This window comes from Trachinotus anak, unplaced genomic scaffold (genome assembly GCF_046630095.1).
Source record: "Trachinotus anak isolate AG129_WGS33_773 ecotype Australia unplaced genomic scaffold, CSIRO_AGI_Tana_v1 ptg000025l, whole genome shotgun sequence".
Lineage (NCBI taxonomy): Eukaryota > Metazoa > Chordata > Actinopteri > Carangiformes > Carangidae > Trachinotus > Trachinotus anak.
In genome coordinates this window covers 17,491,644-17,505,461 of record NW_027273876.1, presented here as the reverse complement: position 1 = coordinate 17,505,461, position 13,818 = coordinate 17,491,644, and the positions used below count along the sequence as shown (strand labels likewise).

Genomic DNA, 13,818 nt, shown 5'->3' with positions numbered 1-13,818 from the left:
TGCAGCCATATACAAGATATTGACCTAGTCTTGTCTTTGGAGTTTAGATTTTTAAATGTCATGGAAATAACATTAAAGAATGTGTTTCCTTTTGGTTGGGTTAAGAAATTAAACAATATTTGGTTAGGACAGCTACATTTCTGCTGGAGAAAAGTTCCTTGGCCATGTTTAGCTCAACCAAGACATAAACTAAAACTGGGATAAGTAAGTCTAAAAAATGTAGTCTCCACAGTTCATCAGTAGGCTACTTGTAGAAGGCTAAAATTCAAACAAATGCACCCAGAAAAGAAAAACTGCATATTCTGTCTCACTGTGATGTTAGTCTAAAAGGTTTGGCCAGGGAAAAAACTCTTCAACATCATATGTCAGTCAACAGGCATCTATAATTCACTTAAAATATGGCCAATCTTGTTTCAAATATATCATAGAGGGTAGAGGAGAAATCTAATTACTGACTTGTGCATGCAAACGCAGTTTTGCGGAAGCCAAGTTACTGCAGTGCATGTCAACATGTTCTCTGATTTCCTGCTGTAACCTCATTTAACCCTATACCCTTGTTTCCTGTTACCATTTAAACAGTTCATCCTCCTAGCACAATACAACTGCTTATTGCTTCTGTACTTAAAGTCAAACTCCTCCTTATAGAATTTGCCACATTATTAAATCTTGCAATTAAGTAGATTCTAATGCATAACTCTCTCAGTGATAGAGAGACAGATATTTTAGACAAATATTTTTTCAGGCATCAAGGAGAAAGAGACAACTGACTGGGTTGTTTGAGCTTAAAAGGTAATGCCAATTATGGTATTCGACATAAAATGTTAAAGCTACCCTGTTGAGTTTCTGATCCCTGTTTTGTTTGTATTTCAAACATGTGAAACATGCAAATTCCTGCCAAGGGGTTTCACACTAATCCACTGACTAACAGGTTGCTGTAACACGCTAGGAAAACCAGCAATGTGCTAACCTCAAAATGAATTTTCACACTGAGCAAGGACTGTGGATTTTGTCCCCCATTACTTACACTGAAATTGCATTAGGAAGTGAATTCTTGGCAGCAACTACGGACAAGGGGAACAATCACAGAATCAAGAGCCCTTTCAATGTACACATGGGCGTGTTAGTATGGTAAATTGATTGATAAGATCATCAACACGGTCTTAACATACTTAGTTTCTAACACATGTAAAACCCTGGATTAGATCAACCCTACAATGCAAGGCTCAAAGTGTGAAGATCATTACAAATCAGGATTTGATGATTCTTTCCCTGTGAGCAATGCCAAAACACTGGTTCTAAATCTGTTGCTGGGTAAAATCAGAAAGACTTTACTGCAACAACTTTGTTACAAGTCACGAGAAATTATTACAACTAGAATATATATTCTAGCACTTATAACACTTATTGAACAGCTTTTATTGCACTTAGGAGAATATATATTCACTTAATATAGTCACTTGAATATATATTCAAGTGGCAATTCTAATTAAAGGTTTGTTTCACACTGCATTTATCTTCACTATATACAGTCCAGATACACTGTAGTCATACAAAAACAGTCTCTTACATCTGTTGCACCTCCATCTGTTCTCCACGGTAACAGGATCGGAGGATGATCTGTTTTTCAGCATCCCACAAGTGCTCCTTTAGGAAGTTGCCAGCCTGCACAGCCCTCTCCAGCAGAGCCTTGTCCCCCAGCACAGCTCCAACACGAGCATAGGCCGAAAGCATTAGACCTGAAGGGGAAGAAGTAGTAGAGATGGTGTTGGTGGTTTTTGTGGAGTGATTAGATGTAAAAAGACTGTCAGCTTAAAACAAGTCTTCTCTCCCCTGAAGAACAAATGTGCAGCAACATTTCAGTCCCAGGTTAGTTATTTTTCAAACTCTTTGAACTTTCCATGTTCTTTCCCATTCCTTCTCTCTTTGCCCTCTAAATCCATCCCTTCCTCCCCCTTTCCCACCACTCTTCTTTCATGTAGTTCATCAAAGTCTGGTATTCAAAATCTTGCAGCCAAGGACAGGTGATTAATGGAGGTGTTTCTTCATTAGACAGGAGAAGAACACCCCTGTGTCTAATTGGAAAGTTCTCAGGATCGCAGAGCCTCATTACATCTCTAACACACACTGTCTTGAGACATCAGAACTGGGAGTGAAATTTGTGGATACATGTGTGTTTATGCATGTGGTGTGCTTTCTGCTCTTGTATTTAATCACATCTGAGACAATGCACTGGACAAACAATGCTGAGGAGTCGAAAGTGGTATCACACTAGTGCAAAGAGACAACTAGTGTTTCCATAGAAATCTACACACTGCTGATAATAACTGTATATATAAATCTTTGGATGTTGACTGTCAGATTTATGCATACGGAGTAGAGTATGCCTGGGTTACAACAGCTTTTTTATGTTTTTCTAATGCCCCATGTTTGGCTTTCAGCTTTTCATTGTAGCCTTAACAGCAGAAGAGCTGCTAGTGCTCTGGCCAGGACTAGTTTCCCTGCTAGTAGTCTAGAGTGCACATAAATTAGGTAAATAACATAAATACAAGAGCTATTTATTCTGCCTTGTGAATGTATACATTGCCTTTCACATTAATAATTTAACTTAAATATAATTAATTTGTTATGAATAAATTAATTCTTAATTGTGTTTATTTTATTTTACACAGTAGTGACATTTAGACAATTTGTAAAATTCATTTTATGTGTACAGTAGACTCTATATGTGCACATGTGTCTATCAAACAGCGAAAGCAGATCTATGTTCTATTTCATTCTTCCTGACCGCCAGAGACGGTACGTAATACCTGGATATGCATCGTACGCATGCGCAGGAGATCAAGACATACCAAGACCAACAAAATCATGTGTGTCCTGGGTGACACAAGCAACCTGATAAGGGCGTCCACCCAAGGGTGCTCACAGTACTGGTTCCCTTTTCATCTTCTCGCCTCGAGTATGTTGTTAGCATTAGCTAGCATCATTGGTAACCGCCTATTAGGGCTGCAACGATTCGTCGACAAAAATCGATAATAGAAATAGTCGACAATGAATTCCATTGTCGCCAGACGTGTTTTTCCGACAGAGTGAGGCATCTCACTTAATTACAATCTCTGCCGAGAGTCGCGGTAACGTACACAGAAATGGCGGCGTCCAACACATCAGCTACGTGTACCAAAACTTCTAAAGTTTGGGAGCATTTTAGCCTGGATACGGCGAATAAAAAGATTACTTGCAAGGTTTGCAAAGCAGACCTTGCGTATCACGGCAGCACCTCGGTGATGCACGAACATTTAAAGAGAAAGCACGTGGATTTGATGAAAGCACGGGCAGTTGAACGTAGTTCTGACTCGCCTCGGTAAGATTCAAGTAACATTAAAGCCAATACGTTTTGTTTCTTTGTTTTTGATGTACATTGTACATTTTATAAGCGTATTTTCGCTTTAAAAGAGAGCTTTAACGTTATGCTTGACTGTGCCTGACAAACGTATTTTAAATTAAATGCATGCAGTCCGAAGAAGAGAGCCACCATGGACCCCCTTCTGCGAAAGAAGCAGACGTGCACCCCGCAACAGGCGACTGCCCTCACTGAGTCAGTATTGCAGATGCTGATCTATGAAATGAGGCCGCTCTCAATGGTCAATGGTGCCTGGTTTCAACAGATGATAGCCCAGTTCAACCCAGACTACATCCTGCCATCCAGAACCCATTTCACCCACTTGATGGAGCAGAAATACAGTACAAAGTTTCTGAAGGTAATTGTTTAAAATACACACACACACACACACACACACACACACACACGGCTCATTTATATATTTCATATTAGTAATCACACACACACACACATTTCATAATTCATATAAACAATCACATATTTCATACAAGCAATCACAAATTTAAAATAATATATTTCATTCATATATTATATATTTACATATATATTAAAATAGCTGAGATACATAACTTAACTTTGGTAAAATCATAGAGTAGCTGCAATTATTAAAACTGTAAAACTTGTATGTTGAATGGTTTGTTGACATGTAGGTTATTGCACTTTAAATATTTACAAAAATCAACTTTTGTGTTTAAAGGTAAAGGAGATCCTAAAAGAGGTCAACAGCTCCCTCACACTGACGTGTGATGTTTGGACCAGCCGTGCCACACTGGCATATCTTGGAGTTTCGTGTCACTTCATCACCAAAGACTGGCAAATGAAGACTTTGAACCTCGCCACTCTACCTCTGGAGGAGAGGCATACTCCTGCAAACATCATGATATGGATGGAAGAGGTGTTAGAGAAATTTGACATCTTGCCTAGCAAAATTAAAGCAATAGTACACGACAACGGGTCTAACATGGTGGCGGCAGCTCGACTCCTGGAAGAAAAATACGGTTGGTCTTCAGTCCGCTGTGCTGGGCACACCCTCCAACTTATTGTCTACAGTGCCCTCAAAGAGCCCAGCATCAACAAAGCTACTGGTGCCGCAAGAAACTTAGTGGAGCACTTTAGGAGAAGTGAGCTGGCAAATTCAAAACTGAAGAAGCAGCAGCAGCAGCAAATGAACACCGCAGAGCACAAGCTGATCCAGGACGTCAGTACGCAATGGAATAGTACTTATTACATGGTGGAGAGACTCCTGGAGCAGCGCTGGCCAGTCACTGCAACTCTCTCTGACCCTGAGGTAACACCAAGAGGCAAGCACTACTTTGACCTGAAACCAGAGCAGTGGGTGCTACTTGAAGAGCTGGTACAAGGGTTGGGGCCTTTTGAATGTGCTACCGTTTTCCTCAGTGGACAGGAGTATGCTACTGCTTCATGTCTTCCACAGCTGGTCAGAGGGCTGCAACGGTCCATACAGCAAACCCAGTTTGAGACGAGCTCAGGAAAAGCCTTTCGAGCCATTGCAGGAAAAGGAATAAGTGAGAGATGGGAGAATCTTAACACTGTGCCTGCAGAGAGAGACAACCCACTTGTTCTTGCAGCTGCCATCGACCCAAGATTAAGAAAGTTTATCTCACCTGAAGATGGCACAAGGGTGCAAAGTACAGTTGAAGTTCTTTCCATAAAAGAAGCAAAGGCCAAGACTGGGATACATGATGACCCTGAGCTACAGCAGAAGAGGAGGGGTAATGTCTCAGGGGGAAATACCGCGCTGGATAACCTGCTTCAGTCTGACACTGACAGTCTGAGTGAGGAAGAGGAGGAAACCCAGGAGGACAAAAAAATCCAAATGGTGAGGAGGGAAGTTCACATGTTCTTCACAGAGGCACCAATAGCCAAAAAGGATGACCCTCTCAGCTGGTGGAGAGAAAATGAGGGGCGTTTTCCCACACTGTCAAACCTAGCAAGATCTCTTCTGTGCATTCCTGCAACATCCACCCCGGCAGAGCGAATCTTCTCAGCAGCAGGAAATATCTGCTCCCAGAAGAGAGCAAGCCTCACACAAGACCATGTGGATATGCTGACTTTTCTTAGTATGAATAAACTGAACGACATAGCCTGAGCCTCATGTTGATTTTAAACCTGGTCTGTCCACCATGACAGGTTTGTGTCCAGGTTGTATCACACAGTCCATGTTTACAACTTGAATTTGGACAACTCTGAATGCTTTATTTTCAGCTGTGTATCTACAAACGTCAGTTGTTAAAACCATTAGATTTCAGACTGTTGAGAATTGTAAAGTTCTTTTGCAACAGACTGTGCAGTTGACCCCTGAATGTACTTCACAAAATGCATTTAATATTTGTTTTACTTACTGTTTTACTGCTGCTAATGTGCCTGTCCTTGGTTTACAGGAAAAAATGTTTACTTGATTTTAATTTATTATTTATTTTTTATTTAATACATTTGCCTGTCCTTAAAAAATGGACAGAGGTTTATTTATTTATGGATTTATGTCTATACTGACCGAGAACTGTGCCCAATTGGTTTTAGATAGGACATTTTTACTTACTTTTTGTATCAGCAGCAAAATTGAATAAAAGATGCATTTTTCATTGAAGTACCCATCTTTCACATAATTAAAGCAACTTCATGCTAAATTTAAGAAAAAATTTATAATTATCCGATTAGTCGACTAATCGTTTCAATAGTCTGTGACTAGTCGACTATTAAAATAGTCATTAGTTGCAGCCCTACCGCCTATACCTCACCTGTAGCCTCGTCACCTGTCAGTTGGAGCTATGGTTCATCATCCTGCAGAGGCTGCATAGCTGGTGCTTATTGATGCCAGGAGTGTGATCGGCACTAGGACCACAAATCATTTGATTTTTCCAGATCAGTAGCTGTCTTTATTTCTCCAGCGGACATACTTCTACCACCAACCGTTTTCGGTTTATAGCGTGTGCTTTACTGGCTAGTGGCTTTTCATTTTTTATCGACCGACTGGTCCCACTTGGGTGTTTTCACCTTGCTGCGGTTGAGGAATTGTGGCTGTAAGTGACTGAGTTTCTTATTTCTAAGGTCGTTCTTTGGTCACGAACTAGCGATTGTACACTAGTTGAGACTAGATGGTACACACTTGGTTAACTGTGTGAATTCTGACCATATTAGAGTTACTCGATTTGTACCTGAGTGCTTCTCGCTCTATCACTACATCAATAGTCTCACGGAGCTGCAGGTGACCTGAGTTTGTGGCCACTACTGCATTGTCGGCTTTCTTTGCCCAATGGGTGCCAATTAAGGTGATATTATAGCTGAGTAGTTCTCGCTCTACCGCTACATTGCTTGCCTCACAGCGCCACAGGTGTACTTGGAGCACTGTGTAGCCGAGTATTTTCCCACTATATCGCTACACCACAAGGCTCACGACCTTGGGGAGGTTCACTGCTGAGGTGGGCTTGCCTTGGTGGCATTTTTCTTCTATGATGCTCTCCAATTGCAATTCCTGCTTTGTCCCCCCTCAACCTGAAGGGTTGTCATGATAAGTGTCCATCGTGCCTTAGCACTGAACATCTGAAACAGGCATTGACAGATAATGTCTGCACTAACTGCAGCCGTATGCCTTTGACAGAGAGGGTTGCGAGACTGGCCCAGCATGATAGTAGCTTTTCTGAGGCTACGTTATCACTTTCGGGAATAGCTGCACAGGACCCCCCTTCAGGTTCTAAACGTCAAGGGCACACTGAGGATAATGCCCCCAACATGAGAAATAAATGGAAGCACGATTAACCTTTTGCTCTCAAGGTGGAGACATTGGCCTCAGAGTTCGCCCAAATTAAGGCTCTTCTTCTTAATTTACAGCCTGGTGGCCCTCCCACTGCTTCTGCAACTATGGTTTTGGAGCCGCCACCTAAGCCCTATGAAGAGAGGGATGGTCTAGCTACCTTACCGTGTTTCTGATCAACATTAGGAGGACACACTTTCTATTGCAGCCTCGGGAAATCTCTTCTCTTATTGGGAAGACAGAGAGCAGGAGGAACATTCTCCTCTCAGTATCAGGTTCTCGTGGGTCAGAGGCAGATTCCCTGAAGGATACTGAGACTGGCCCTTCCACTGTTAAACAAGCCATTCAGCTGGCCATATCACAGCTTGGTCTGGATGCTGCTCCTGTAGAGGCCGCTCGCTCTAGTGCTTTCTTTAAACATGCTCCACAACCATCTATCTTTAGAGTTCCTTCTCTGAGCCATACATTGCTGAACTTCAGAGGTGCTGGCCTGACTACAAAGCATTCCTTCATCTACCCAGTGACTGAAGGGCACTGGCTGCCATGACGGATGCTGCCCAATAAGGCCTAGACCAGATGCCTGCCAACGATGCTTCCATTGCTTCTCAGATAGTATGTCCAGATGAAGCCTTGAGACCAGATGCTTGTTGACCACGCCCACAGTGTAGGATCACTGATGATCTCCTTACCAAGGGTTATGATATAGCAGCACAGATGGAACGTATTGGAAATTCTCATTCCCACCTTGTCCTAGCTCTGTCAGAGACCCTCTAGGCTGCTTGAGTTTATGCGTCAACAAAGGGCTTAAGTGATGCGTCACTCCAGGCATTCGCCTTCATGACCAGGGAGCTTGGAAGACTGATGTCCACCCTGACCTTGGCTTTACACCAAGTGTTGCTCGCCCAGTCCCCCTTATCAGAGGGGTGCAGGAAGGCACTCCGTACGCTGCCTGTCAGAAACGCGCTGTAGAAAATGTCAAAGATTCTGTTCAATTGAGCGGGCTCTACTATACCTACTTTCTTGTTCTGAAGAAGGATGGCAGTTTTCAACCCATCCTGGATCTCAGACAGTTGAACCAGTTCATTTAGGTCTTTCATTTTCACATGCTTTACACAGCAGATGTTCTCCAGGCTGTGTCAGATGGAGACTGGTTTACAAGCATCGATTTGAAGGATGCGTGCTTCCACGTGCCAGTGGCACCCCACCATAGACAGTTTCTTCGGCTTGCCTTCGAAGAACAGACGTATCAATTCCACGTGCTCCCTTTCGGGCTCTTGCTCACCCCTCGGATGTTCACCAGATGCATTTGCAGCACCTTCTCAGCTGCAGGCCAAGGGAATGCAAATTCTTCCTTTCCTTGGACGATTGGCTGATTTGTGCTCCGACCCAGCAGCAGGCAATTTGAGACACAGCGATTTTCTTAGCCCATGTGACCCAACGGGGGCTTACTGTCATTTTTGCAAAGAGTTCTTTGGATCCCAGTCAGCGTGTCATTTTCATCTCTGTTGCCCTCAATTCAATGAAAGCCTCTCCCTCCTCCCAGAGGGTGGACGACATCCTAAGCCTTGTCTATTGTTTTCAGAAGGACGCAAGGCTAACATACGGCCTGGTTCTCCAGTTGCTGAGAAAACTGACAGCAGCGGTGGCAGTCATTCCTCTAGGACAGCGGTCCCCAACCCCCGGGCCGCGGACCGGTACCGGTCCATGGGTCATTTGGTACCGGGCCGCACAGAAAGAATAAATAACTTACATTACTTCCGTTTTATTTATTTTATTATTAATCTGTGTGAAGCGGGGTTTTCTGCAGTGACGGCAACCAAAACAAAATTACGAAGTAGACTGGACATAAGCCACATACTTCGGGTGTCATTGTCTCCTATTAGCCCTAGATGGGACCGCCTGGTTGCAGAAAAACAAGCTCAGGGCTCCCACTGATTCAACATTGTGGTGAGTTGTATTTTTCATGCACTTTGTATTTGCGGTGTATCTTATTTTGAAGGCATGTTTAAACGTTACCATAGCGACCAGAGAGTGTTGCGGGCAGAGAGGACGTTACTCACATCATGATTCGTGTTTATTATTATGTTTAGAAAATACCACAGTTTTCATGCAGGTCATATCATATTATTTTGTTGTATTTATCCGTCACACCTTAAACGCCGGTCCCTGAAAATATTGTCTGACATTAAACCGGTCCGTGGGGCAAAAAAGGTTGGGGACCGCTGCTCTAGGACTTCTCTCACTGCACCCCTTGCAAATCTGGGTCAACAGGTTGGACCTTGATCCCAAGAGGCATCAAGGATGGTGACAATCTCCAGCCAGTGCCTTCGATCTCTGGAACCCTGGAGAGAGAGGTCTTATCTATGTCGCAGTCTCCCCATGGGCTCACTCCCATCCCGTAGGGCAGGGATGTCAAAGTTAAATACACAGAGGGCCAAAAAACCAAATTAGCTACAAGCCAAGGGCCGGACTGGTTCAATGTTTATTAAAACATATTGAAATGATTGCACATAGCCTATTGAACCAAGACCTAACGCAGTGTACCGTATATTATTTAATGATTAAATGAATAATCCAATATTTTTTTATGGCTCTGTCAGTAATTTCGAGGGAAAACATTTTGAACAGGCAAACAGCAAAAAAGTAAATGTCCTTCAAAAACAAAATATGTTCCTTAATATCAAGATAAATGCATAAATGAAACTGCATGTATTATGAACTGAAAATGCAATATTGTGCTGCTTTATGATCCTACCAATTACTGCTATCAAATAGTAAAATGAGAAAATAAAAAAAATAAATCAAATCAGTTGTATTCTTTCTCATGGCTCTTATCTGCAATTTTCCCTGAGTCCATTAACTGAAAAATAAATAAAAATAAATAAAATACAATAAGATAAAATACAAAAATATATGGCAAACAGACAAAACCATACTTCCTTCAAAGAAAAATCACGTCTTGTAGAAACAAACGTTAAAATTTAACTGAATTAAAAACTAAAAATACGTTAATACTCTGTGATGCTCACTTGCCTGATACTTGGTGGTGTCTCATCTTTTGTACAAGTTCATCAATGTTCGGGGTCAGGCTCTGAGCTGAGGAAATCCTCAGGACTGAGTGAAGGTGTTTATCAGTAAGACGGCTCCTGTGTGATGTTTTGTTTAGCTTCATCAAAGAGAACAGTTGTTCACACAGGTATGTGCTGCCAAACATAGAGAGCGTCTGAGCAGCTTGGATGCGCAGCTGAGGCATTGTGTCGGGGATGAAACGTGCAAACTCAGCAGCACCCACTCTCTCATATTTTTCCCTCAGTGTGTCATTGCACTGGAGCTCAATCAACTCCATTTGTAGGTTTGGTGGTGCGCTTTCCACATCAACTCCAAAAGGATTGGCGAGCAGTTCAAACCTGCTTTTTTGGGCTTCAAAGTCAGCAAATCGGCGTCGGAAGTCGGCGGCAAGTATGTTGAGTTTATCAGCAAACTGTGCACTCGGGAACACAGCGGTAGAGAGCTTCTCTTTCATGGTCTGGCAGCTGGGAAAGTGGCTCAAGTTTTCTTTGCGCATCTGCGTCTCCCACAGACTCAGCTTGGTTTTAAACGCCTTCACTGTACTGTACATATCAGAGATGACACGCCCCCGTCCCTGCAGCTGCAGGTTCATCACATTCAGATGGCTTGTGATGTCGCACAGAAACACCATTTCACACATAAATGTTTCATCTCGGAGCTCTGTTGTGTCTTTCCCTTTGCTTTCCATGAACAGACAGATCTCCTCACGCAGCTCGAAACATCTTTGCAGCACCTTTCCCTGGCTTAGCCATCGCACATCTGTGTGATAGGGCAAGTCACCATACTCTGTATCTAACTCGCCCAGAAATGCCTTGAACTGGCAGTGATTTAAACCTTTGCCTCTGATGAAGTTAACTGCACGCGTTATGATGCTCATTACATGGTCCATTTTCAAGGCTTTGCCACACAACGACTCCTGGTGTATTATGCAGTGATAAGCTGTCAGCTCATCTGTGACGTTTTCGTCCCGCATCCTCTCACGCGTCCTTGCCACCAATCCACTCCTGTGTCCACACATCGCGGGTGCTCCGTCTGTTGTCAATCCCACGAGTTTTTCCCAAGGCAGCCCCATCTCATTTACACATCTGGATACCTCTTCATACAGCTCTTGTCCTGTAGTTGTGCCATGCATAGGACGTAATGCCAAAAACTCTTCCATTATGCTCAGGCTGGAGTCCACTCCTCGAATGAAAATTGACAGCTGGGCAATGTCAGTTGTGTCGGTGCTCTCATCCACAGCAAGGGAATATGTGATGAAATCTTTTCCCTTTTCCACAAGCTGTTCTTTTAGATTGGTGGGAAGCTGGTCTACACGTTCAGCAATGGTGTTTCGGCTCAGGCTCACGTTTGAAAATAGCTGCCTTTTGTCTGGGCACACTGCGTCACAAACTTTAAGCATACAGTGTTTGATAAACTCTCCCTCTGTAAATGGCCAGGCTGATTTTGCAACTTCTTCTGCCACAATAAAACTAGCCTTGACAGCAGCCTCGCTTAGGTTTAGTTTGCCTTTTACCTCCGTAAACATATACTCTGCCTCCCACCTGGCTTGAAACCCCCTGTTCTCACCGTCCACCTTCCGTTTAGTCATTTTTGGGGAGGGGGGTTGCTGAAAGTTGACATCTGCTCTGAATGCTGATGAATAATGAAGCCGAGGCCCGCTTGCGGCGCTGCAGTGAGTTTGCGGGCTACCGTTGCATTGTGGGGAATGGAGTATTGGTGCGTGCAAAACACCAGCAGGCGGCTGCGGCCTGCGGGCCGGTTCTAATACTAATCAAATATAATCCCGGGGGCCGGATCCGGCCCGCAGGCCTTGACTTTGACACGTGCCGTAGGGAGATAGTGGTAACAGATTCCTCCCTCTCAGGCTGGGGGGCTGTGTGGAACCACAGGACAGTCAGGGGGACCTGGAGCCCCAGACAGAGGCTCAGCACATAAATGTGCTTGAGCTGTGTGCAGTATGCTTGGCCCTCAGACATTTTCTTCCCTTTTTGGGAGAAAAACATGTGCTTGATCGCTCAGACAACACATCAGCAGTGCATCACGTGAACCATCAAGGAGGGATCAGGTCCAGCCTGTCCCTGCAGGAGCCTCAGAAGCTCTTTCAGTGGGCATCGCCCCGCCTTGCAAGTCTCAGAGCAATGCTTTTGCTGGGGGTGCAGAATGAGGCTTTTGACATGCTTTCCCGCCAGGACGCCCCTCCAAGCAAGTGGACATTGAACCCAGAAGTTGTTCAGATGATCTGGGAGAGGTATGGGTGGGAAGATGTCAACCTGCTTGCTTCATAAACGTCAACACACTGTCTGCTGCGGTTCTCCCTCACAGAGCCAAAAAGTCAGTTGGGACAGGGTGTACTGGCTCACGCCTGCCAGACTGCCTCCTGTATGCTTTCCCTCCAATTCCACTACTTATGCTGACACTTCACAGAATAGTCAGGGGCAACCACAGCCCTGCTGGGCTGGGGAGGATATGGTTCCCTGTGATCCACCCACTCCTCAACGGAGTGCCTTGGTCCCTCCCAGTGAGACGGGATCTCCTATCACAGTTGGGAAGCGTTTCTACAGGGTTAATGTTGCTGCTCCCAATCCAGCGTTAACTGCGGTTCCATCTGCTCTTTGAGTCTGCTACCATGGCATGGTGGGTGTGGATTCCTCTTGCCCTTTTTTGGTATGGGTTATCCAGGTAATCCATACTGTCTCTGGCAGTCAGGAAGAATGAAACAGAACGAGAGTTACGGATGTAACTAAGGTTCTGTGAATTCTGGATGACCGCCAGAATTCACTGTCACTCAGAATCTAGACGATTCTGTAGGAGATGATCACTGGGCAATGGGCACCTTTATCAGGTTGCTTGCATCACCAGGTCACATGTGACTTTGTTCGTACTATGTCTCCACCTCCTGTGCATGTCTGCGATGCATATCCAGGTAATACAGACCAAATCTGGCTGTCATCCAGAATTCATGGAACCTTAGTAACATCTGTAACTCTCATTTCATGTCACTTTCTCATTATAGAGATATGGGGAGTAATACTATAATAACACTGTCTGATATTAGTGGATAGCTGATACCAGCAGAAACTAAAACTTTATCAATAATAAACTAAGGGAAAACGCATCCCCTGTACTTGCTACTGTGGTAACTGGAACATTAAAATACACTAACCAATCTTAATTTGACAAGCATGAGATATATAAATAACAAATAAGAGTTCAGCTGCTGTTGTGTCTAGAATGGATTACCTGTCTAGACATTTACCATTCCAGGAGGCCAACATCTTGGTGTCTAGATGTGGGCGTGGCCGGCTCTTCCTCACTTCTGCCATTTTGGCTCTGGCAGAGGCCAGGAGCTCACTGACTTTTTCAACACTGATTCCAAAGTGAGCAGCCGTTAACTCCACTGAATAACGCACGATCAGCACATTCTGGCCTTGCAGCTCCCTGTGGGGGTCCTGGCAACATACAGTACAGGAGATAAAAGGGTGTGCACAGAAATGAACTCATGCTGACTGCAATAGTTGTCATGCTGATGCCTTAATGTACCAGCTTTAACACCTTAAAATGCTATATGAATGAAATAAAA

General features: G+C 43.9%; 3 protein-coding genes across 5 annotated transcripts in view; 1 reads left to right on the top strand and 2 right to left on the bottom strand.

Moving 5' to 3' along the window:
• spata20 (spermatogenesis associated 20) overlaps nucleotides 1–13,818 on the bottom strand; it is a 65,125-nt gene that overhangs the window by 42,473 nt on the left and 8,834 nt on the right. For all 3 annotated transcript variants that reach the window (XR_011685001.1, XM_071461835.1, XM_071461836.1), the window contains exons 11-12: nucleotides 13,495–13,687; nucleotides 1,568–1,736 (exon numbers count right to left, since the gene is read on the bottom strand). Coding sequence is in view for 2 of the 3 variants with exons in the window: in XM_071461835.1 (XP_071317936.1) it covers nucleotides 1,568–1,736; nucleotides 13,495–13,687 (362 nt within the window). In the remaining variant the exon portion in view is untranslated. The remainder of the gene's footprint in view (nucleotides 1–1,567; nucleotides 1,737–13,494; nucleotides 13,688–13,818) is intronic.
• On the top strand, nucleotides 3,156–5,507 carry LOC139608278 (E3 SUMO-protein ligase ZBED1-like). Its single transcript, XM_071461837.1, has 3 exons — nucleotides 3,156–3,358; nucleotides 3,512–3,755; nucleotides 4,095–5,507. The coding sequence occupies exons 1-3, from the start codon at nucleotides 3,282–3,284 to the stop codon at nucleotides 5,505–5,507; spliced, it is 1,734 nt and encodes a 577-aa protein (XP_071317938.1). The 5' UTR covers nucleotides 3,156–3,281.
• LOC139608279 (general transcription factor II-I repeat domain-containing protein 2-like) lies at nucleotides 6,406–11,841 on the bottom strand. The gene has a single exon (XM_071461838.1). The coding sequence runs from the start codon at nucleotides 11,824–11,826 to the stop codon at nucleotides 10,195–10,197; it is 1,632 nt and encodes a 543-aa protein (XP_071317939.1). The 5' UTR covers nucleotides 11,827–11,841; the 3' UTR covers nucleotides 6,406–10,194.